We start from the raw sequence: 19,385 nt of genomic DNA on the forward strand, positions 1-19,385 counted from the left end.
ACGAACCACCAACACCAATGTCATATACTTTTACGCTTTAATATTTTTCACACAAAAGCAATGCTTTCACACATTCTAATACACTGACAAGATGATATAGGAAATAGAAGAGTTAAATAAAGACAAGAATTGTCTCAGATATTATAAAAACAAGGGGGTTCATTAAAAGAAATTGCTCTTTCAATCGCTAAATACATTAAACCCGAGGTTGCATTGTGATTGGTGGTTAGTGGGCTCACATTTCTGACAATGTACCAGGGAAAGATCTTCTTTGTAACTGTAAATATAGGGTTGATGTGATGTGTGTTGTATTTGTATTTGTGCACCAATGGCACTTTATATTATATTATATCTTATTTTTTTGACGACTTAAAAGCAAATGTTAAAAGAATACAATAGTATGGCGGGCCTGGTATCAGTGTCCGGGACCCTCCCTTATCAAATGTCTATGGCCAACAATTTAAATTTGTGTAACATAACATTGTGCACATAACACATACTAACACTGCTTTGCTTAAGCATCCTTCGAACAGTCTGACTAATAATCTTTATGTTGAATGTACACCATAAACATAACTATGCATCAACATATCCTTGCTCTTGGGTGGAAACCTTGTATGTCTAAAATTGTTCATAATGTTCCAGTGGATCTAATGGAGTTACCAGATTCTTGGTCAGAAGCTTTAATACGTTTCACTGGTAGCTTCCTTATGGAGCTTTAGCCAGTGTGAGCGGACTATTCTATTGTAAAACCCAGAGACATAAAGTGTGACCAATAGCATTGATCTTTAAAAAAAATATATATATATGGAGATACAAGGTATCCACCTGACACGATTCATGTTCTAAATGGTGTCATACTGTAGAAATGGTTGTTGTGAAGCTCTAAACTCTGTATGTGTGCATGCGCGTGTACCTGTGTTGATTACAATCTACTGCAGTCTTTCTAACGAAGCTGACATAAGATTCCCTAGGACATGTTCCCTCACTGTTTGTAAGGGGATTGCAGCTGGTACAAAGCTTAGACAAAAATAAGGCTAAACAGTTCTACCTCTGCCTCTAGCCATGGCATAGTGATGTTTCTAGGCAATTGATTGTTGTGTTCATCTATATGACTCAATATGCCATGCACTTCTTCAGTGCATTGACATATTGTACCTCCAGTATTTATGTCCTTTACAGTTGCTCTCTATGCAGACATAAATAATGTATGAGTGTGTATGTATGTGTTATGGTCTTCTCTTCTTGGCATCCTCTTCTGGGGTTAAAGGTTTTTTCCTCTTCAAGTCTGTGTGACCTGGAGTCAAATATAACAAACTGAGTTGAAGTAGGTCCACACACTTAGCAATCGTTCAGCATATTCAGTAATGGTCTGTTAGTTTCCCTTTTGATAAGATTGTTCTTTTTACAATATTATATTTTATGGCAGAAACTTCTCCTAGAAATGAATGGTGGAATCTTCAGGAAGGAGTCAGCTGATGATGCAATAATCTGGCTGCTCTAGGACCACTAGCAAACACTGCTGACCACCATGCACATATGATGACGATGTGATACCCTAGCCATAACCTAATAACACCATAGCAATCACCTATCAGTTAGGTAGGAACCACTATTAACCACCTACAGCAGTCGCGCCGTAGCAACCTGGCTGCTTTTTAGCCTTGCTGGCGGCTATCAGTCAGTCAGTCAATCCCAGTACACTTTGGTCCCAAACTAAATATTATGAAAACTACTGGCTAGAAATTTGTGAACCATGCTCCACAGACCACAGACCTTCCTGATTATGGCCTTTCCTGTAGCTCCACCCTTAGGCCAAAATGTCCACTTGCAGGCAAGATATTTCAAACTCTATTATTCATGCCCCACAGATGAAAAAGTACATTGCAGCTTTTTCATTATGAGGAACTCTATTTTATTTTATTTTATTGTATTTATTTATTTTGGTGTTGTTAACAACATTGTTTCTCAGAGTGGGGTTTCAAGCTTTGAGTTGAAGTGGAAGTGAGTTGTTAAGAAATCTGTATTACCAGTATGATTTGGTATTTGTTTGAAAATGAAACTGGTTTGATCATTTTCACACCGGCCCAACCCTATAACAAGATGTATTCGTATTTCGTAAGATTTGACTTTTTCTAGTTACAGTAAATCTTGTAATTGTTGTAAAAATCACAAGGCCATGGAAAACATGAAGATAAAAAACAAAACCCAAAAGGAGATACAGGAGTTAATTTCGGCTGTGTTTTAACCCCAGGCCAAGCCAATAAAATGGCTTTGACATTCAGGACAAATTGAAAGTAAAAACAGTTGTCTGCTCACTTTAAGGTTTTCCCTCAGGCATAATGTCAGGTTTATACTATTTAGATGAAAATCACATGACTTGTCTACTAAGCTTGGTCAGAAAATAGTAGGCCTAACCTTGGTCACTAGACATTGACACACATATGTACTTACCTGACTCTGAGCTCCTTTTTGAGGAAGAGGAGGTTGTATTGTGTTGTGTTTGGGCAAGAGAAGAGGTGTGTGGGGAGACTCTGCCTCTGGTCTCTACAACAGCAGTTGTATTGTCGTTAGGTTTGCCGCCTGGGGGAGAAGGGAATACAACTTCACAGTTACCAATAACCACCTGTGGAACTTGTATAAGGAGTTTTAATCTCGTGGATACACCTTATAGTAGTGGCTAAAGAATCGGGATTGTACGAGCACGTCATATACAGTATGTTGTGGCCAGGAGGACATAACTGAAGAGCTCCATGTCACCTCTCCTCTTCTGTACTGTGTGTCGAAGTGGAGTGTCACTGAGTCAATGTGCTGCATTGGGGATTTACAGTAGGTGTGCTTTGTGTCTTGAGTGGATGTGTGCAGGTGGTGTGACGGGAGCTAGTTCGGCTGCCCACATCTCCTCCCCCTTGTGTTCTGCTGGATGCACAGCTGAGCAAAACACAGTTCATTATTCAATTTAATGCCAACCCATTCCAATTTCCTTACAGTAGCTTGACCGGCTTGTAAAGTGGTACAAGTTAGGTTAACTATGGGTAAAACTGGCTACAATGTTGTAGATTTTGTCCAACCAATGCGTTAACGGTACAAAGGCATACTGTTATTCTAAGCTTATTGCATTATAATCAGACACATACTATTCAACAAACTCTAGCATGGAATTCTTAATGGGGAAACTGTATAAGTTCATTGTCACTTCAGAAGTCATAAGACAAGATTCATTGGGCCTCATTCACAAAGCTCTTCGTAAATGTGTTGATCTTTTTAAGTAAAGACCGACGTTCATGAAAGGCTATGTAAAGCCTTGATTAATGCGGATCACAGGTGTATCAGATGATGAAGCCCAACTGTTCGTAAATCAAGTGCGCGTTCATGTGCGCCCCATTTTCATTGTACCATGCCCAAAAAGGCAACCGGAAATATCCAACATGAAACCAACTTCACCGTGCTGAGAACTCATCGTACCATAGTACAAGTTCAACTCTATGGTTCAAAGCTCATCTGCAAGCTTACAACGCTTCGTGTCGCAACGCCGTGGCAACTTGTAGATCAGTGTATTTGGCAAATGAGTATGGATGGATCCGCTGAACGTGAATGAAATATTGTTCTCATGAGTAAATGAGAAGAAAAGGCTATTCTACTGAAGAATTGCCCACCTTTGCTGATGTAGAGAATAAAGAAATAAGATGCAAGAATCCAGGTTATATTAGCCATCGCACTACCCCTGCTTTATATTGATCACTGAGGGGAAAGCGTATCCTATCCTCGATCGATTGGGAATGGGAATGGACACCGATTTCATCCAGACTGCATCTTCATCAGATGGTAAGACTTGTAGGCAAAAACAGAGGGGCATAATAATAGGCTATTCAGCTCTAAATGCGCCAACTGAAAAATAAATAAATATTGGGTTTGAATTTGTGTCTATAAGCCCATATGCATCCAAGTAATAGATTGTTTAACAGACTTTATTTAATTTTATTTGAGGTTTAGCACTATTGTAATTGATTTTGCATGAATGATAAGGCATTCTAATAAAAGCTACGCATGATTTGTGGCACATACGAGAACCCGAGAGCAGACGTGAGTTTCAATGTACCTGGCACAAAGAATCACGTACAAAGAATAATGCTGAATAAGACTATGTACATGGAAACACTCGTATTCACGCTATAGTTGACAGGGGTCCCCCAGGGTCCTATACAAGTCTGCTAGTATTTCCCTTCAACCCAAATATCTTCAAAGAAAATAAAACGATCTTCAAACGCATTGCAACATGACGCGTTGAGCAGTTATATGAACAGCTATTTTCGTCAAATGTTCTACCCCCAGAATAGCTATGCCAGGGTTCATGTGGAAAACATAAGTGGAAACAGGATAAATTACCTCATCAAAACACTGCTCTGCTTCTTTGCAAAAATACAACGGAATTAGGCTTTCATCAGGATTTTTGTTTCAATAAAATGGGACCAAACTAATTGAGTTTCAGTCGGGGGGGGGGGGGGGGGGGGCAGTAGGTACGTTTCTAGACACTGTACTGTGGCCATGTGGGGTGACAAGAGAAAGTGTAGTGTGCATTCTGTGCAATGCCAAGCCATGCAGCAAGAAACCATTTTCAGTGAAAGTCCCAACATTGTTTTTTCAGTTGTGAAAAGAAATGTCACTCTAAATTTCAAATCTGTTTCAATTAACTATAAATGTCTTTAAGTGTACTCAACTGCCTCAGAGGTGATGGCAAGGTTGAACTCGCCTGAATTTATTTTCAAGGGTGCTTGGATTTGCAATATTAAATCGCCAGTACTTATTTCTGTTGGTGTAATTGTTGAAAAAGGTATATTTTAGCGTTTTGAATAAAAAGCCAAAAAGCATAGCATGGAAAGATGTGCAGAACATGCAGAAACTCGATTATGGGCAATCACCAATTTTGTTAGTGCCAGTGTGCTTACATGCATGCTCTTTTATCAGTTGCAAAACACAAAAAGAAAGGGAAGGGCTCTGGGTTAATAAAGAAATCCGAAATCAACCATTGACATTAAAGTTAATTTATGTGTAACATATTTGGATGAAACATCAATGGTTACAACCTCTTGATACCAACAGACCAGCTGCCTCTTTTCTTAAACAATCACATGTTTACAATGGACAATGACAGTTGATTTGGTGGGGGAAAAAACAGCACAAGCCACCCCAGACTTACACATCCCCAAAAAAGGATGAAACTCATATTTATTGGTTTGAAATTGTTTTACAAAGTACACAAAATTCCTTGTTTATTCATATATAATTTATAGAATCATTAATTTGTGCATTGTTATGCAGCTATAACATTAAGACTCAACAATTATTGTCATACATGCTTATTAAATGAAGGGGAAAAAAACAAAAACACTTGTTTTAGGACATAAAAAACACATATCACATTCTACCAGCATTTTTTTTTTCTTCTTTTTGTTTTTTTTACAAAAATGAAATGTTACTTGGCGAGGTTAGATAAGCCATAAAGAGTAAGGGCTAAGTTTAGTCAAAGCAAACAAAAGTTGGGGTTTAGTTATTTCTGATCCAGTTCAACACTCAATTTTGAATATCCAGATGGGGAAAAAAGCAAACGTCATGCTTTTATTTTCAGAATGCATGTTGTATCAACTGTCTGAAACACCAGTCAAAAGGCAATATGCCCAGGAATGAAAGCATAATAGATAGATCAATACAAGAGGACGATAGAGACAGTAACAGAGCGGAGTGCATACAGAAGACAGTACATGATGAAGAAGGGAAGATTTCTCTTGTCCTATACATGGTCATATTAACATTGTGGTCCCGAACACAAGTTATTAAAACGACAACACCACCCTGAGGCCAAAACATACTGACAGCTCCATATTCATAAATACGTTAAACAAAATGCATAGAAAAATTCCCCATCTAAGATCAACACATCGGACCTGTGGTAGGTAGAAACAAACACTAATCTGGGAAGAGGTGGTGAGGAAAATAAAAGGAATTCTTTTTCTTGGAACACCGGAAAGTACATCCAAATAATGGTAGCACTGTTATAGCGTTGCTTGTTGCTTTTTCTGTGTTTGTTTCAAGCTCAAATTTGTGTGTTTGTGCTGCTTGTGCGAGGAAGGGAGGTAGAGGGCGTTTTCTTTACTTGTTATCCAGACGCAGTAGCTGTTCCTTACCATTGATGGTCAGTGACCGCAACTGTCCATCCTCCTCCACCTCCACACGCTCCTGACCATTCTCCACGATCCTGAAGGAATGGAAGAGGAACAAATTGTTGGGTGGAAACTGCATACGTCCAAAACTGAATTCAAATACAAAAATAGCCGATATACAAGCTCAAAATGTGTCGTGATGTGAAATGTTTTGAGCTTGTAGATAGATTATTTTTGCTACTTTTGTGACGCGACACTGTAGTATGACGAAGTAGGGTGTTAATCTATCTTTTTTTTTTTACAGTAGTAGTAGTAGCCGTGGTGGTGGCTGTATAGTAGCTGTATAGTAGCATTACGGCTGTGAATCATTTTAAAGTGTTTGATAGCGACACCTGGCAAACTCCCTCTCTGCATGTCACCCTCTCTTTGGTTCAACACAAAGCAAGGCAAGATGTATTGTAATACTTTAGAGCCGTCTCCGAACAGGAATTTCCTCAGTCAACTGAAAGTGTCAATTTTCAACTGACAGTTGAGTATTCGTAGTGCATAGTAGTGGGTTGCTGCCAAACTGGCATGGTGGATATATCCACTAGCAGGGATGGATGAGCCAAGCTAAAACTGGTGGCTGTTGTAAAAGGCACAAAACAACACTAACTAAATAACATCTTATGAATGATTCCTAATACACCGTCAGCAGTATAGGTCCACACCACAACTATAAGGATGACAGTGGTGAACTACATCGTTGGGATCACTTTCAGAGCGATCTGAGGAAACGATAAAACACTGACAGTCAATCAAAATCCATCTGAATTTACAGGTCGTCACATTCAACACGTCACTCACATTGAACAGATACATTTTGATTATGAAAATTTATCGATAATCAATTTTCATAGAAATTAGCGATTTGAGCTTTTTTTTTAATTTATTTTTTACAAAAGTTAGTTAGTGAAAATGTTGTACGATATGAGCAGAAAAAAGGAGTCCCGCACATGGTCTTCACTTACAAAAATATATTGATATTAGGGATACAACGTTTCAGTCACTCAGACCTTCATCAGGCATGTGACCGAAACGTTGTATCCTTATCAATACATTTTTGTGAAGAGTGTAGTGTGCGGGACTCCTTTTTTCAGCTATTCAAGTTCATTACTCCAACGCACCTATAGGGTGGTAATTAATAATTAAATGGTAATTAAGTGGTTAATCATACTAATAGATTTAGTTTATTATAAAAAATGTATTAGAATTTGATTTTTTTTGCAATATATTTTTTGCTATAAAATTTCATTAAATGTAAAAAAAAAAAAAAAAAAAAGTGCTTCTCAATTATTCAAATAATTGAAAAGTCGACAATAATCGCTACGAAAATAATGGATTGCTGCAGTCCTAATAGCCAGCCATAAACAGCAGTCGGTGTACCTCTTTGTGGTGATCTTTCTGCCGTTGATGAACTTGGTGGAAGAGGAGACGGAACGGAAGTTTCCCATGCCCCCACCACCTCCTCCGCCTCCACCTCCCCCGAAGGAGGAGGAGGAGAAGGAGGTGAAGCCTCCTCCCAGACTGCCCATGGAGGTCATGTGACCCATGTGGCCCATAGAGCCCATCGGACCGAAAGAACCAAAGCCTGAGGACAGAGAGAATGGACCGGATGTAATTCCTTTACACAACCCTTGAGCACAGCCCACGTTATAATAGATGAATGAAGCAAATAATAAATCAGATAAAAAGGCAAATTAAAAGGTGGAACAAAATGTTTTTGGAGTCATTGTCGAAGTGTTTTGACTTAATAGTGTAAGGCTACATGCAGTCTTATCCAGGGAAAGAGGTTAGGGGTGTAAAAGTTAATTGAATTAATCGATTTACTCGATTACAAAGAACAATTTAATTCAATATTTATTTTTACATTTCCAAAAAATAGCAGATCCATAACGCATTGCAATGCATTGCATTCTGAGCTTGTAGTTTTGTGTATTGTTGCATGACAATCTTTGTCAAAAAACATTGACAAAGAAAATAATTGATATCCCTACAAGAGTTAACCAGAGGACACCGTACACTACAGCCTAGTCCTCCTTAGAGGCTTTGGCTAGCTCATAGGAGCAGCTTATAGGAGTGAAGCTTAAAAGCTCAATGGTCGGCCGCTAAGAGCGGAGGGGTCCAAAAAGACTAGGCATATTATTGACTGTAGTCGGGCCTCACGGAAGAGGCCTGATTTCTTTTTTATAAATTAAATCAGGGTTAAATGACGTCAGTCGCTACCCTTGGGTCACGGAAGTATTTTTCCCATTGAAATTCCCAGTGGGAAAGTTTAGATCTCGTAATATAAGAACTGTGTTCCAAAAATAAACAAATCAGCCCGGCGATATCGTCACGTATGTGACTCTGTTTCCTTTATGATATTGAGTTACATTTGATAACATCTGTGGTTAGAGTTTTTTTTTCCTTTCTTACTCTTTGGATACATTTTTACTTTTTCACGGTCAGTGATGCTTTATATCCATATGAGTAAAATCTCCTGGATGATTTGTTATTTTTGGAACAAATCTAAGATTTCCCTGTATAAATTAAATAACTCTTATCTATAACAATAACAAATATCTTGTGGTAAAGATGGTAATGAAATACATTGTCAACACATCCTTTTCTAGAGGATTGCATACCCTGGACTGAAAAAAAAGAAAAGAAAAAGAGGGCATGTGGCTCCAATTACAATTATAAAAAGAGGGCATGTAGGTTATTACTATCTGACTCAGTTTAAATACAATTTCCCGCTGCATGTAAATTGATTTGCAGACCTAAGATTCAGATTAGAAAACTGTGTGAAACATTTTTCTCTCAATAAAACAAATTCTCCCTGAAATATGCCCAAATCGCTAATACTGACGTTTTGATATTCTCTGGGGATTTATGGTGCTGACCTACTAAAAGCCTAAATAAATCTGATGGTTCTCTGGAGCCCTTGAACTGTGGAAGTGTGTCTCTAGGATAAATTCAATGTGTCTACAACCTTTAACCCATTAGGACCCTAGGCCGATTTTACAAATGTCTTCTAAATCCTTACAGTTTTCTGAAAAACATATGTTGCTAATATCAGTGGTTCTCAAACTTTTTCATGTCAAGGACTCCCGAAATTATCGTATTGAACCGTGGATCCAATAATTTGTGTCAGATCCTGCGTTTAGGTGAGACATGACCTTTGACACGATCTAAATGTCTCAATAGAAGAGCAGGGAGACAAAATACAACCACCCCAATTGTATATAAGTTATATTGTATTAACATACTCTACGATACAGATTGGACAAAATTACATTTCATTCATTAAAGAAAAGTACATAGTGCCTCTTTAAATCTAAATATGTGGAATTTAGTAATACAATGCAATACATTAGGCTAAGACTTTTCAGGACATGCAGACACTGGAAAGTATTGTTATTTTTTGTTATTGTTATTTACATTGCTCCATACTGTACCTGGGTCAAAGGGAGAGAAGCCAGCACCGAAGGGAGGGAAACCACCAAAGCCTCCAAAGAAAGGACCGCCTGTCCGACTCCGACTGACCCGACTGTGGTGCCGTCGCCCTCCACCAAAGAACGGATCGTCACCAAACAGATCACCACCTGGGAGAGTGATGGGATAGAAGGAGAGAGACAAAGGCAGTGAGAGGGTTAACAGATTGACTGAGAAAGAGTTACGAGGGAGCGCAGGTTAGAGAGGTAATTTGTTATAACCACTCTTTAAAAGTCACAAAAAAAGAGTGTACAACAACAGTTTATTCAGAACTTTCATGTAAAGGTTATGAAAATAAAGCAGCTGGATGAGGTGAGTGAATCCGTATACCAGTGCGATGGTTGTGAGTGATAAGTGGATAGGCAGGGATGTTGTATGGTAAAAATACAAACAAGGAGATGAGATAAGAATAAAAAGATGAAGAAGTAAGAAGCGCGATTGTCCGCTCCGCGCCATGATTTAGTAAGAGAGGTTTTTTCTTTTTATTGGGGACCCATAAAATTTCCCTAAGATCCAACCACCTATGGGTTAGGGGTGTTGGAAAAAATAGATTCGAATACGAATCGCGATTCTACTGTTGGACGATTCAGAATCGATTCTCATTTTTAAGAAAATCGATTTTCAAAAAAAAAAAAATCCTTTTTGGGAGGATCTTGGATTTACCTTTGTGTGTTTACATTATTATCAGTTGATTAAACCTTTACAATTATAAAAGCTACATAAATGTACTCTGTTCTCATGCCAGCAGATTGGAGTAGATCCTGAAATCTTATGTTTTGAATCAAGAATCGTTTTGAATCGAGAATCGTTTGAATCGGGAAAAATCGCTTTTGAATCGAGAATTGTTTGTTTTGAAAAAATCGATAAAAATCGGAATCGTGACCCCAAGAATCGGAATCGAATCGAATCGTGAGATAGCAGACGATTCACAGCCCTACTATGGGTCCCGTGACCCACTACATTGGAAATGGTTCCACATTACATACTGTAATGTAATACAAGTGCATGCCTGCAAATAGGCCATGTGCGTGTGCACCACCCAACTCATCGCTATACCTTGATACTGTAGCACAGCAGCGCTTCTTTCCACCACTTCATCATAGATGCTCTGAACTGTTCCTGCATTCATTTATCCTTAGTTTCCTAAAGCATAATTTAGACTCCATCATTCAGGGGTGTAGCTTGCCAAAAAGAACAGAAAGTAGTCAGGACGGACGAGTGATATAGTGTATCTACAAGCTATCAACAGATCTACAAGCTTACACCGTGTCGGCTTGCAGATCTGCTGTTTGGAAGCCATAATGTGAAACTGTGATACTACAAGGTATAAACCAAGCAGGTTGAGCATGTTTCTGGCTTTACATCACGTCAAACCAAGAAGCCTACTTAATAACTGTCAATAACTGTTTACTGTCATGTTTACTGTTTCGTGATGCCAAGGAAGTCCCTTGCCAGAAATGTGTCACCACCAAGTTGTTCTATGACTTTGCTCCTAAGAGTCACTCCTTGTATTGTATCCACATAGGCTCCAAAGTCAGGGGCTTTTACAGACTGTAGCAAGCTCGTTGCAACAAATTGATTAATGATGTCATTTTGTTACTGTACATATTGTACAACTTTGAGCTGCCATGTGAGTATAACTGAAGATGATGGCTTGGCGTTAGTCTTTACTCTACTGCTGCAATGTGATCAATACATGACAGATCTTTTACTGCTCCCTGATTCATGTTGGTCGCACGTTTGTAAATCGTTTACAAATTTGGCAAGAGATCATGTCTATTTCACCGCCACGACACTGCGCAACTCCAGGCCTTTGTGTGTGTGTGTGTGTGTGTGTGTGTGTGTGTGTGTGTGTGTGTGTGTGTGTGTGTGTGTGTGTGTGTGTGTGTGTGTGTTTTTGAGCCTGCTAGTAGCCAGCAGGCTGTCGGGAAAACAAACCAATTAGCCAGTCAATGTATATGCTCACAAACAACTTTGTAATGATGATGATGATGATATGATGTTTTTAATGGTTATAAATCTACATATTGTAAGGCTAATGTTGTGTTACTTTATTTAATATCCAAATAATTAAAATAAATAAATATAAACTTTCAAACCGGCCAGAGATATTTATATTTAATGGCCAAATACGATTTTAAAATTGGTCAATGACCGGCATATCGGTTTATGGAAAGAAACTTTGCTCCTTAGCAAAGGCCACCATTTCTCCTTTGAGACCTTTCTGTAGACTGCTGTCAGGATTAGCGTGGTATGCTATTGGAGACAGACCAGTGCTTACATAGTGTTGAAAAAAGCAGGCAAGTATGCGGACGGACAATACCGCAGTGTGTCTGTGGAATTTTGTGAGCTTTCATAGTCTAGTGTACTGGAAGCATTCTCAAAGCCTACCAGCCAAATGTTATAGACAACACTGCCCATGGACTCAGGTCCTCACGGACACATATAATGACTGTGTGGATCTCTTAGGTGGACATCCACTCAGAGTCCGCTATACTGTATGTTCAGGTGGACCCTGCAGACATTCATCTGCGTACATTTTGGCAACTATGGACGCCATGCTGTTCTTGGAGAACCTCTCCAATGTATTTTTTTTACCAAAAGGCAGTCATGAATAAGTAAAGCCATCCCCTCCCCCAAGTAATCGTGTGTGTGGGGGGGAATTCAAAAAGGAAAAAGACTTACCAAAGAAATCAGCACCAAATGGGTCTGTGCCCCCAAAAAACTCCCGGAATACATCCTCTGGGTTGCGGAATGTGAAATGGTGGTCTCCGTTGTGGAAGTGGTCTCCGTTGTGGAAATGTCCTCCTGAAATATTAACATTTCACAGTTAAGAACTGTAGAAAACGTGGACCAAACATCCACTTCGTGTTATTATGTTTACTTATTTGTCACTTGCTGGTTCCAATCCAACTGTTTGGTGTCTGCATGCTCAGACCACTACCCCAGTGGCAAGCCTTGACACAGTTTTGTGCTCCAGGATTGGAAAGAATTCTTCACAAAGTGGTTTCACTGACAGTAGCTTTAAAGGAGTTAGGATGTAATTTTACCTCCTCCATTGCTTCCCGACAGACCTTCTTTGCCATAGCGGTCATATAAGTTTCTCTTGTTGGCTGAGGGAGAAACATAAGAGTACAGATAGAAGGAAAAGTTATTACAGAATATTTAAGAGAAACCACATCTTTCTATGTATGCACAATTACACACACAACACACACACCTGTAAATATAAAATCTATATTACATAATATTACATCTATATTACTTAGTTATTATATCACATACACAATCTGAAAGATGAGAATTTCAATGATCACTTTTTAAATACGCGGTTTACAGATTTAATCCAATCCAATACCCTATCCAATAATTTTCCAAAAACATGGATCGGGTGATGGTCTCTTAATGTTGCACATGTAAACATGGATTTTTACAATTTTAAGGTAACACCTCTTTTCCTGGTGGGTTGAGCTTAAGTGTTTCAAGTGCAAAAACTGACCACAGCCAGGTCTGCCTTCTAGAATAGCATTTGGGTTTGCGAAATTTGTATTCCTAGGATGAGCGGGCGCGGGAGCCCTTGTTTGTCTGAAGCGGACTTGAGCCACAAGAGGCACCGCCGTGCGAGCTAAGGTGAGCGAGTCGCGGTGCCGAACGTTCTGAAGTCTGCTTCAGCAGACTCAGCGCCGTCCGAGTTATGTCCCGATAGGGCCCTCCGAGACGTCAAAACCGCCTCGCGTGTGGTCCAAGTGAACACAGCCGAGCTGTGTTCAACTCCCTACACCTGTTTCAGCCAATCAGAAACCGCGTCTGGCCCCGCTCATCCTAGGGAAACAATGAGTATTGTACTACTGACCGTCTGACAGGACTTCATAAGCCTCTGAAAGTTCCTTGAACTTCTTCTCGGCTTCGTCTTTGTTCTCAGGGTTTTTGTCTGGATGCCACTTCAGGGCCAGTTTTCTGTACCTGGATGGGTGGGGGGGAAGGACAGCAACCTTAGAAAACCATCATCATGCAAATGAAAGAGTGTGCTAGAACCTTTTATGGTATTATCAATGACATAAAGATTCGCTATTCTGAAACGCTGCTACGTTACATTGCTGAATACAGAGTCATACTAGTCTGACAACACAGCCCGACAGTATGTCAAGTATGTCTACTTGACATATTGGGACCAGAGCCTTCCAATGTAATGGTCCATTAGCCTGGGACCAGACAAATCTGCCAGTGCAGATCCCGCCCTTGGGAGAAAAAAAACGTCCTCGCACCAGACTCATATCCACGCAGTGATATAGTCTGGCCACGCGAGGCCAATGGTCTGTAGGCATGGCAGGACCAAAGCCTTCTAATGTCAAATTCAAGTCTTCCCTTCCTACTGTGATTCGTTGAGCAATGAAGTGCCTACGTAACAGGTGACGTTTGGAAATCAAATGGAAGCTTCTCAGATTGAGAAGCAAAGTGGAAAAACAAAAAAACGCTGAACGTAGCAAGTCAGTCTGGATTCCAGGATAGAATGTTTGAGGAATAGAGTCAATGATGTAAACTAAACAATGATTGTGTATATACGATAAGACTACATTTCATAACACACCACCATATGCTATATTCAATATTTTGTTTCTGGACACATCATACATGCTTAAAGGTAATGTTAAAGCCGTGTAAAAAGCCTGTGAACAATGTAGTAATGAATTAACCGTTTTTCACAATTTTTCAGTTCACGTTTTTGGGGCAGGGCTAAATCATGGGTCGATGACATTAGGAGCCATTTTCCAGTGAGTCGGTCAGTTTCCCTGGATGGGGGAGGGGCACACCAGCATGTTCTCTCTGTTCTCCCATGAATGGGAGTGATTTTAGTGCCTCTGACGGACACGCCCCCAGGGTTCAGAGCAAAGTGACTAGAGGAAATAATGCTTATTTTTCATGATTCTGACTGGGTGGTTTATAACACATTATTCTCTGGTGTGACAAACTGACAATACTAATTATTGCTTTGCAGGATCTTTAAATTTGATTATCTTTTTATAAATCGATTAAATCCTCTACTCACTTTGAGTACCAAGACAAGCGCTATATAAATTGGATGTATTATTAATAAATCTATTAGTTTGATAACTGCTGTGCCCTTTGTATTGTTTAGTATTTAGTATTAAAGTTCCATGTGGTGTCACTCTAATTCCACATTAGATGACTACAACGGACTGGCTACAGTACGGATACAGTAATGCTCGTGCTAAGAGGTCTAAAGCACGCAAGACTTCGCATTTGGGGACAATATAACATGCATTTGGGATGAATGGAAGTGGTATGGTTGGGACAAAGATGATTTTTTACCCCCTTTTTCTCCCCAATGTAGTTGTTATGCCAACTGATTCCTCTGTTGTCACTGCTGTTGTATGCTACTGACTCACCTACCAGTGAAGAGCCCCCACCGAAAGGACGTACTACTCCTACTCCTTCCGTGCCGCCGCAGCCCGTAGGATTACGCGCAGAGACAATATCACCCTCCCCGTCCGGCTTCCCTCCCCCGAACACGGCCCAATTGTGTTTGTGCAGATGCTCAATAAAGCCGGATGCACCACGGTGGGTTCGAACCCTTAACCTCCGCGGTGGTGGGCAGCCAGGCACTTTACCACTGCGCCACCCGAGCAGCGAAATGTATGCGAATGCGAAATGTTTTTGGGACTTGTTTCGCAGATTGTGCTACATACATATAACAAAAATATATTAAAACAAGGAAATAAAGAATGGAATAGAATGACAATAGTTAAAATATATATATATACTATACGCTAATATGCATATTTCTGGCACTGCCAAAAATGAATGACCACTGACAGGTTGTCTGTGTAAAAGCAAGAAATGCCAAGTCATAAAACTAGCGTTGTACTTTGCTTTGTCTATGTAGAGACAAGAATAACGTTACTGTAAACTGGCCACTAGTTTACCTATAAAATACTTCATAAGAACAATGTTTGTGTGAGAGATTCACTGAAAACATTTCATTTTATCAATTTTTTTACATGCACATATAATCAACTATACATTGCACTGTGGTCTTGTCTCTACAAGGAAACAGAAGTGAAAGTAATTAAGAATGTGAAACTTGATTGCTGATCTATCTATTCTTGTAAAATATAATTTTTCAGCAAATCTCTAAGTTAAGTCTACATTGTTTTTGTGAAACTGTTTTGTTCATAGATCAAAACTCCAAACGTTAAGATTACGGCAATCTGATACTTTCATTGCCACTTCAGCTGCGGTTGGAGGAGTTACGTAAATGATTTAAGGTCAAAGAACGGGGAGATTCACAGAACTAAATAAATGTCTCCCTAAATTTGGAGATAATTGAAAAAAGGTAAAGGGAAAAAAGCAGCAACTGAAAGACAGTGGGAGCTCCACAACTAGAATGAAGTACACAGCTACTCACGCTTTCTTTATGTCCTCTGCAGTTGCATCTCGCCGCACACCTAATATGTGGTAATATTCCACCATGATGAGTGGAGAGGAGAATCTTCAACAAGCCTGGTGAAGTTGTAGAATAAAACATAGCATAACAATTAGGCTGATGCAGGATTTGCAATAACAAAGACCTAGAACTTTGTCAGATGTCTAAGCATGATCTGTCACAGACTACTGTCTAGGATCATGGAATGTGCATTTTCACTCATGTGAGTCTTCTATCAACTAAGTCCAATGCAGCTTGTCAATATCTTATTGTTTTTTGACCTGGTTGTCACCACACACCAAAGAAGATTCCTTGAACTTTCTGATTAAAGTATAATAGACCGATGATAAATAAATGACTATGAGGTACTAGTCCAGTGCACCAGTCATAAATGTTGGATGTAGCATCTAAGTACTACTAAGATTTAAAGAAGTGTAGCCTATTCTCTATTGAACTAGTTTATCCTGTATTCTCTATTGAACTAGTTTATCCTGTATGTTCTCTCTTCTGATCGGATAACAATGCAAGCTTACATCATTAGTATTACACAGTACAAAGTGATATGGTGCTGGCCTGGGACACCACAGACAATATCTGTAATAATATAATGATACGGTGCTGGCCTGGGACAACTTGTCCCAGGCCAGCACCATATCATTATATTATTATATTGTAATGAGGCACAGTGTGCATTCAAGATGCGATGCAATGATTCTGGTTGAGATAAACAAACGGCAATGACTAGCAAATGTCACCTTACTTTGGTTGCAAAAAAAACAGAAATTGACGAGGACACGTTACATCCAGGTCTCGACTGTAACAGAACATAATAATTGCTGGTTTATAATGTCAATAAAGAAACGTTCTACTGTCATTGGTCCACTGTGCTGCTCTGCAGACCATCCACTGAACCAAACAAAGGACAGCTTGGCAGTCACACACAAGCCTCCAACTGTCATCACTAGTGCAGTATTTCTGGATATACGGTGCATTTTGTCTGACAAATCCTTCCCCCCCCCCTCCAAAAAAAGGAGCAGCTCTCATAAAAACATTACGATTCAATTATTGTGATGGTTTTTGTTTGCGATGGCTAACGTTATCCCCGTTTGAAGAAAGCAGGTAATTATAAGCTAGCATCGCTGCTAGCCGATTGCTCCAGGGCAGCAGCAGCAGCAATTTGACCCATTCTGTCACATTTACCTGTCCAACACGCAGTCCAGTGTCTCCGTGCACTGGTGAAAATGTAACAATATACAATGTGTTGTTGTTTTTCTGCTTCTAAAGAGCCTTAGCTGGGGGTTTTCGTCATGGTCAGCAGCCCTGGAGGTTGTTTTAGATTTGACGCAACGTCCTGTTGGCAGTAGTTAGTCTGGCTACAGCCTTCCGGTGGGCCTTCGCCTCGCATTCAGTGTTGCCAGGTTTTGCGAGAGAAACAAGCAACAAGGTCTATGAAAACAAGCCCAGAAGAAGCCAATTAAACATAATTGGCTATTTGAAGATAGCTGAAGCTCACTGCAACGCGTTGTGAGCTTTGAAAAATGTGTAATATTTGTGAAACATTTTAACAACACAATTCGTGTATGGGGGGTCCCTGGCATAAAATATTTTCAGATGGGGGTCTGCAGACAAATACATATTAATTTGGGGGGTTCTTGACTTGAAAATGTTTGAGAAGCACTGGTTTAAACAACATTAGGAAGCAAGACCAAATACGAAATTACACTTTAGAAACAAGCACAAAAAAACGCACCCCGCAACTAACCAATATTGACATCATGCAACTTTACAGAAAAACAAGCGCAAAGTGGCTTATAATAAGCGGACATGGCAACACTAGTTGGATTGGCCCCTGCTTGGCCCCGGCCGCTGTCTGTCACACAGCATATGGGCGGGACCCAAATATGTGACTGACTGCTGAAGCTTGCGTCACCGCAGAGCCTGCCTACTGTATCCATGAGGGGTACAGGCAGCGTTGCCATGTCCGCTTATTATTAGCTACTTTGGGCTTATTTTTCTGTAAAGTTGCTTGTAAATATTGGTAGTTGCGGGTTGCGTTTTTTTGGTCTTGTTTCTTATTTCTTATTTGGGCTTGCTTCACAATTTAAATATATTTTAACCAGTTGATTCTCAAATACTTTCATGTCATGGACTTAATAATAATGTATTTGTCCCCAACCCCCATCTGAAAATGTTTTGTTCCAGGGAGCCCCGTACCAGATTTGTGTTGAATGTTTCGAAAATCTTCCAAATATTCCACATTTTATTTCAAGATTTTTTGAAAATAGCAGATCTACACGTTGTGAGCTTGTAGATCAGCTATTTTCAATGTATACAGTACAGGTTTAAGGTGCTCATAATGGTCAAGTTGCTTCTATATTTCTCTCACAAATTCTGGCAACACTGGATACAGGATAGGTGGGCAGTGGGCACCAGGGACATCTGGGCACCCAAAATGTTAAAGAATAAAATATTTGAAAAACGGTCATAAGCAATGTAAAGTATACATGATGTGAACATGCACGCTACATCATTATCAGACTTATGACATCAGACACAGAGGTGCCCACCAATCTCTAACTGTATCCGCTCATTTCCAGAGCCACGCAGACTGGATAATGCGTGGTCTAATTGTCGATCAGTTAATTAATGTGCTTGCTTGGCATGTCTAAGAGTTGGATGATGTGCATTACCAATTGCTATAACTTGAAGTAAAGTAATATTAACACCTAGCTACGACTACACCTGAAGGGACTTTTTTTTTTTGGACATCCATAGATACAGTACAGTTTCAGCTCAGTCACAGTCCCTTCCAGTGCCACGTACTGGAAATAACGTAGGGTATTGGAAATACAAAGTTCATGTTTGTGGTTACTCTTCACCGACACCCAGATTGATTAAAATGTTTTTCACTAAACTGTATTTGTGAGAAGTTGAATTTGAATGTCTGCCACAGCAATTTCAGGATCAATTATTTTTTTAAGTTTGTGGTGCCCCCTAGTGAATATTTCTGACAGACACAACCTTTCTCTTACTGATTAGATGGGGTCCACCAGGAGCTATCACCATCTATATGAAATATATTGAATGTAAACTGTTGGTGTCACAGTCAAAATAAATGATATAAGTTTTGGTTATTCACAAGGTGTGGTTCATGTTATTCCTCTGAGTTCATGATCCTTTTAAATCCTCTCATGGTCCATTTTGGTACCCTGATATACAGGCTGTGAAACACTGGTCAATTTTACCATTATAATTTCTGGCTCATA

At 39.6% G+C, this 19,385-nt stretch overlaps 1 protein-coding gene across 2 annotated transcripts; it reads right to left on the bottom strand.

The window, feature by feature from the left end:
- Positions 1–20: 20 nt before the first annotated feature.
- On the bottom strand, positions 21–17,481 carry dnajb6a (DnaJ heat shock protein family (Hsp40) member B6a). Of its 2 annotated transcripts, XM_080439527.1 has the most exons (10): positions 17,320–17,481; positions 16,102–16,196; positions 13,528–13,637; positions 12,725–12,787; positions 12,360–12,482; positions 9,638–9,784; positions 7,584–7,788; positions 6,183–6,253; positions 2,455–2,583; positions 21–1,297 (listed from the first exon to the last, which is right to left on the bottom strand). In XM_080439527.1, the coding sequence occupies exons 2-10, from the start codon at positions 16,164–16,166 to the stop codon at positions 1,230–1,232; spliced, it is 981 nt and encodes a 326-aa protein (XP_080295653.1). In that variant the 5' UTR covers positions 16,167–16,196; positions 17,320–17,481; the 3' UTR covers positions 21–1,229. The 2 variants fall into 2 exon arrangements, with proteins under 2 accessions (XP_080295653.1, XP_080295654.1); XM_080439528.1 differs by lacking the exons at positions 21–1,297; positions 2,455–2,583 and having other exon boundaries at positions 5,194–6,253.
- Positions 17,482–19,385: the final 1,904 nt, after the last annotated feature.

This window comes from Gymnoscopelus braueri (assembly GCF_963280865.1).
Source record: "Gymnoscopelus braueri genome assembly, chromosome: 10".
Classification (NCBI taxonomy): Eukaryota; Metazoa; Chordata; class Actinopteri; order Myctophiformes; family Myctophidae; genus Gymnoscopelus; species Gymnoscopelus braueri.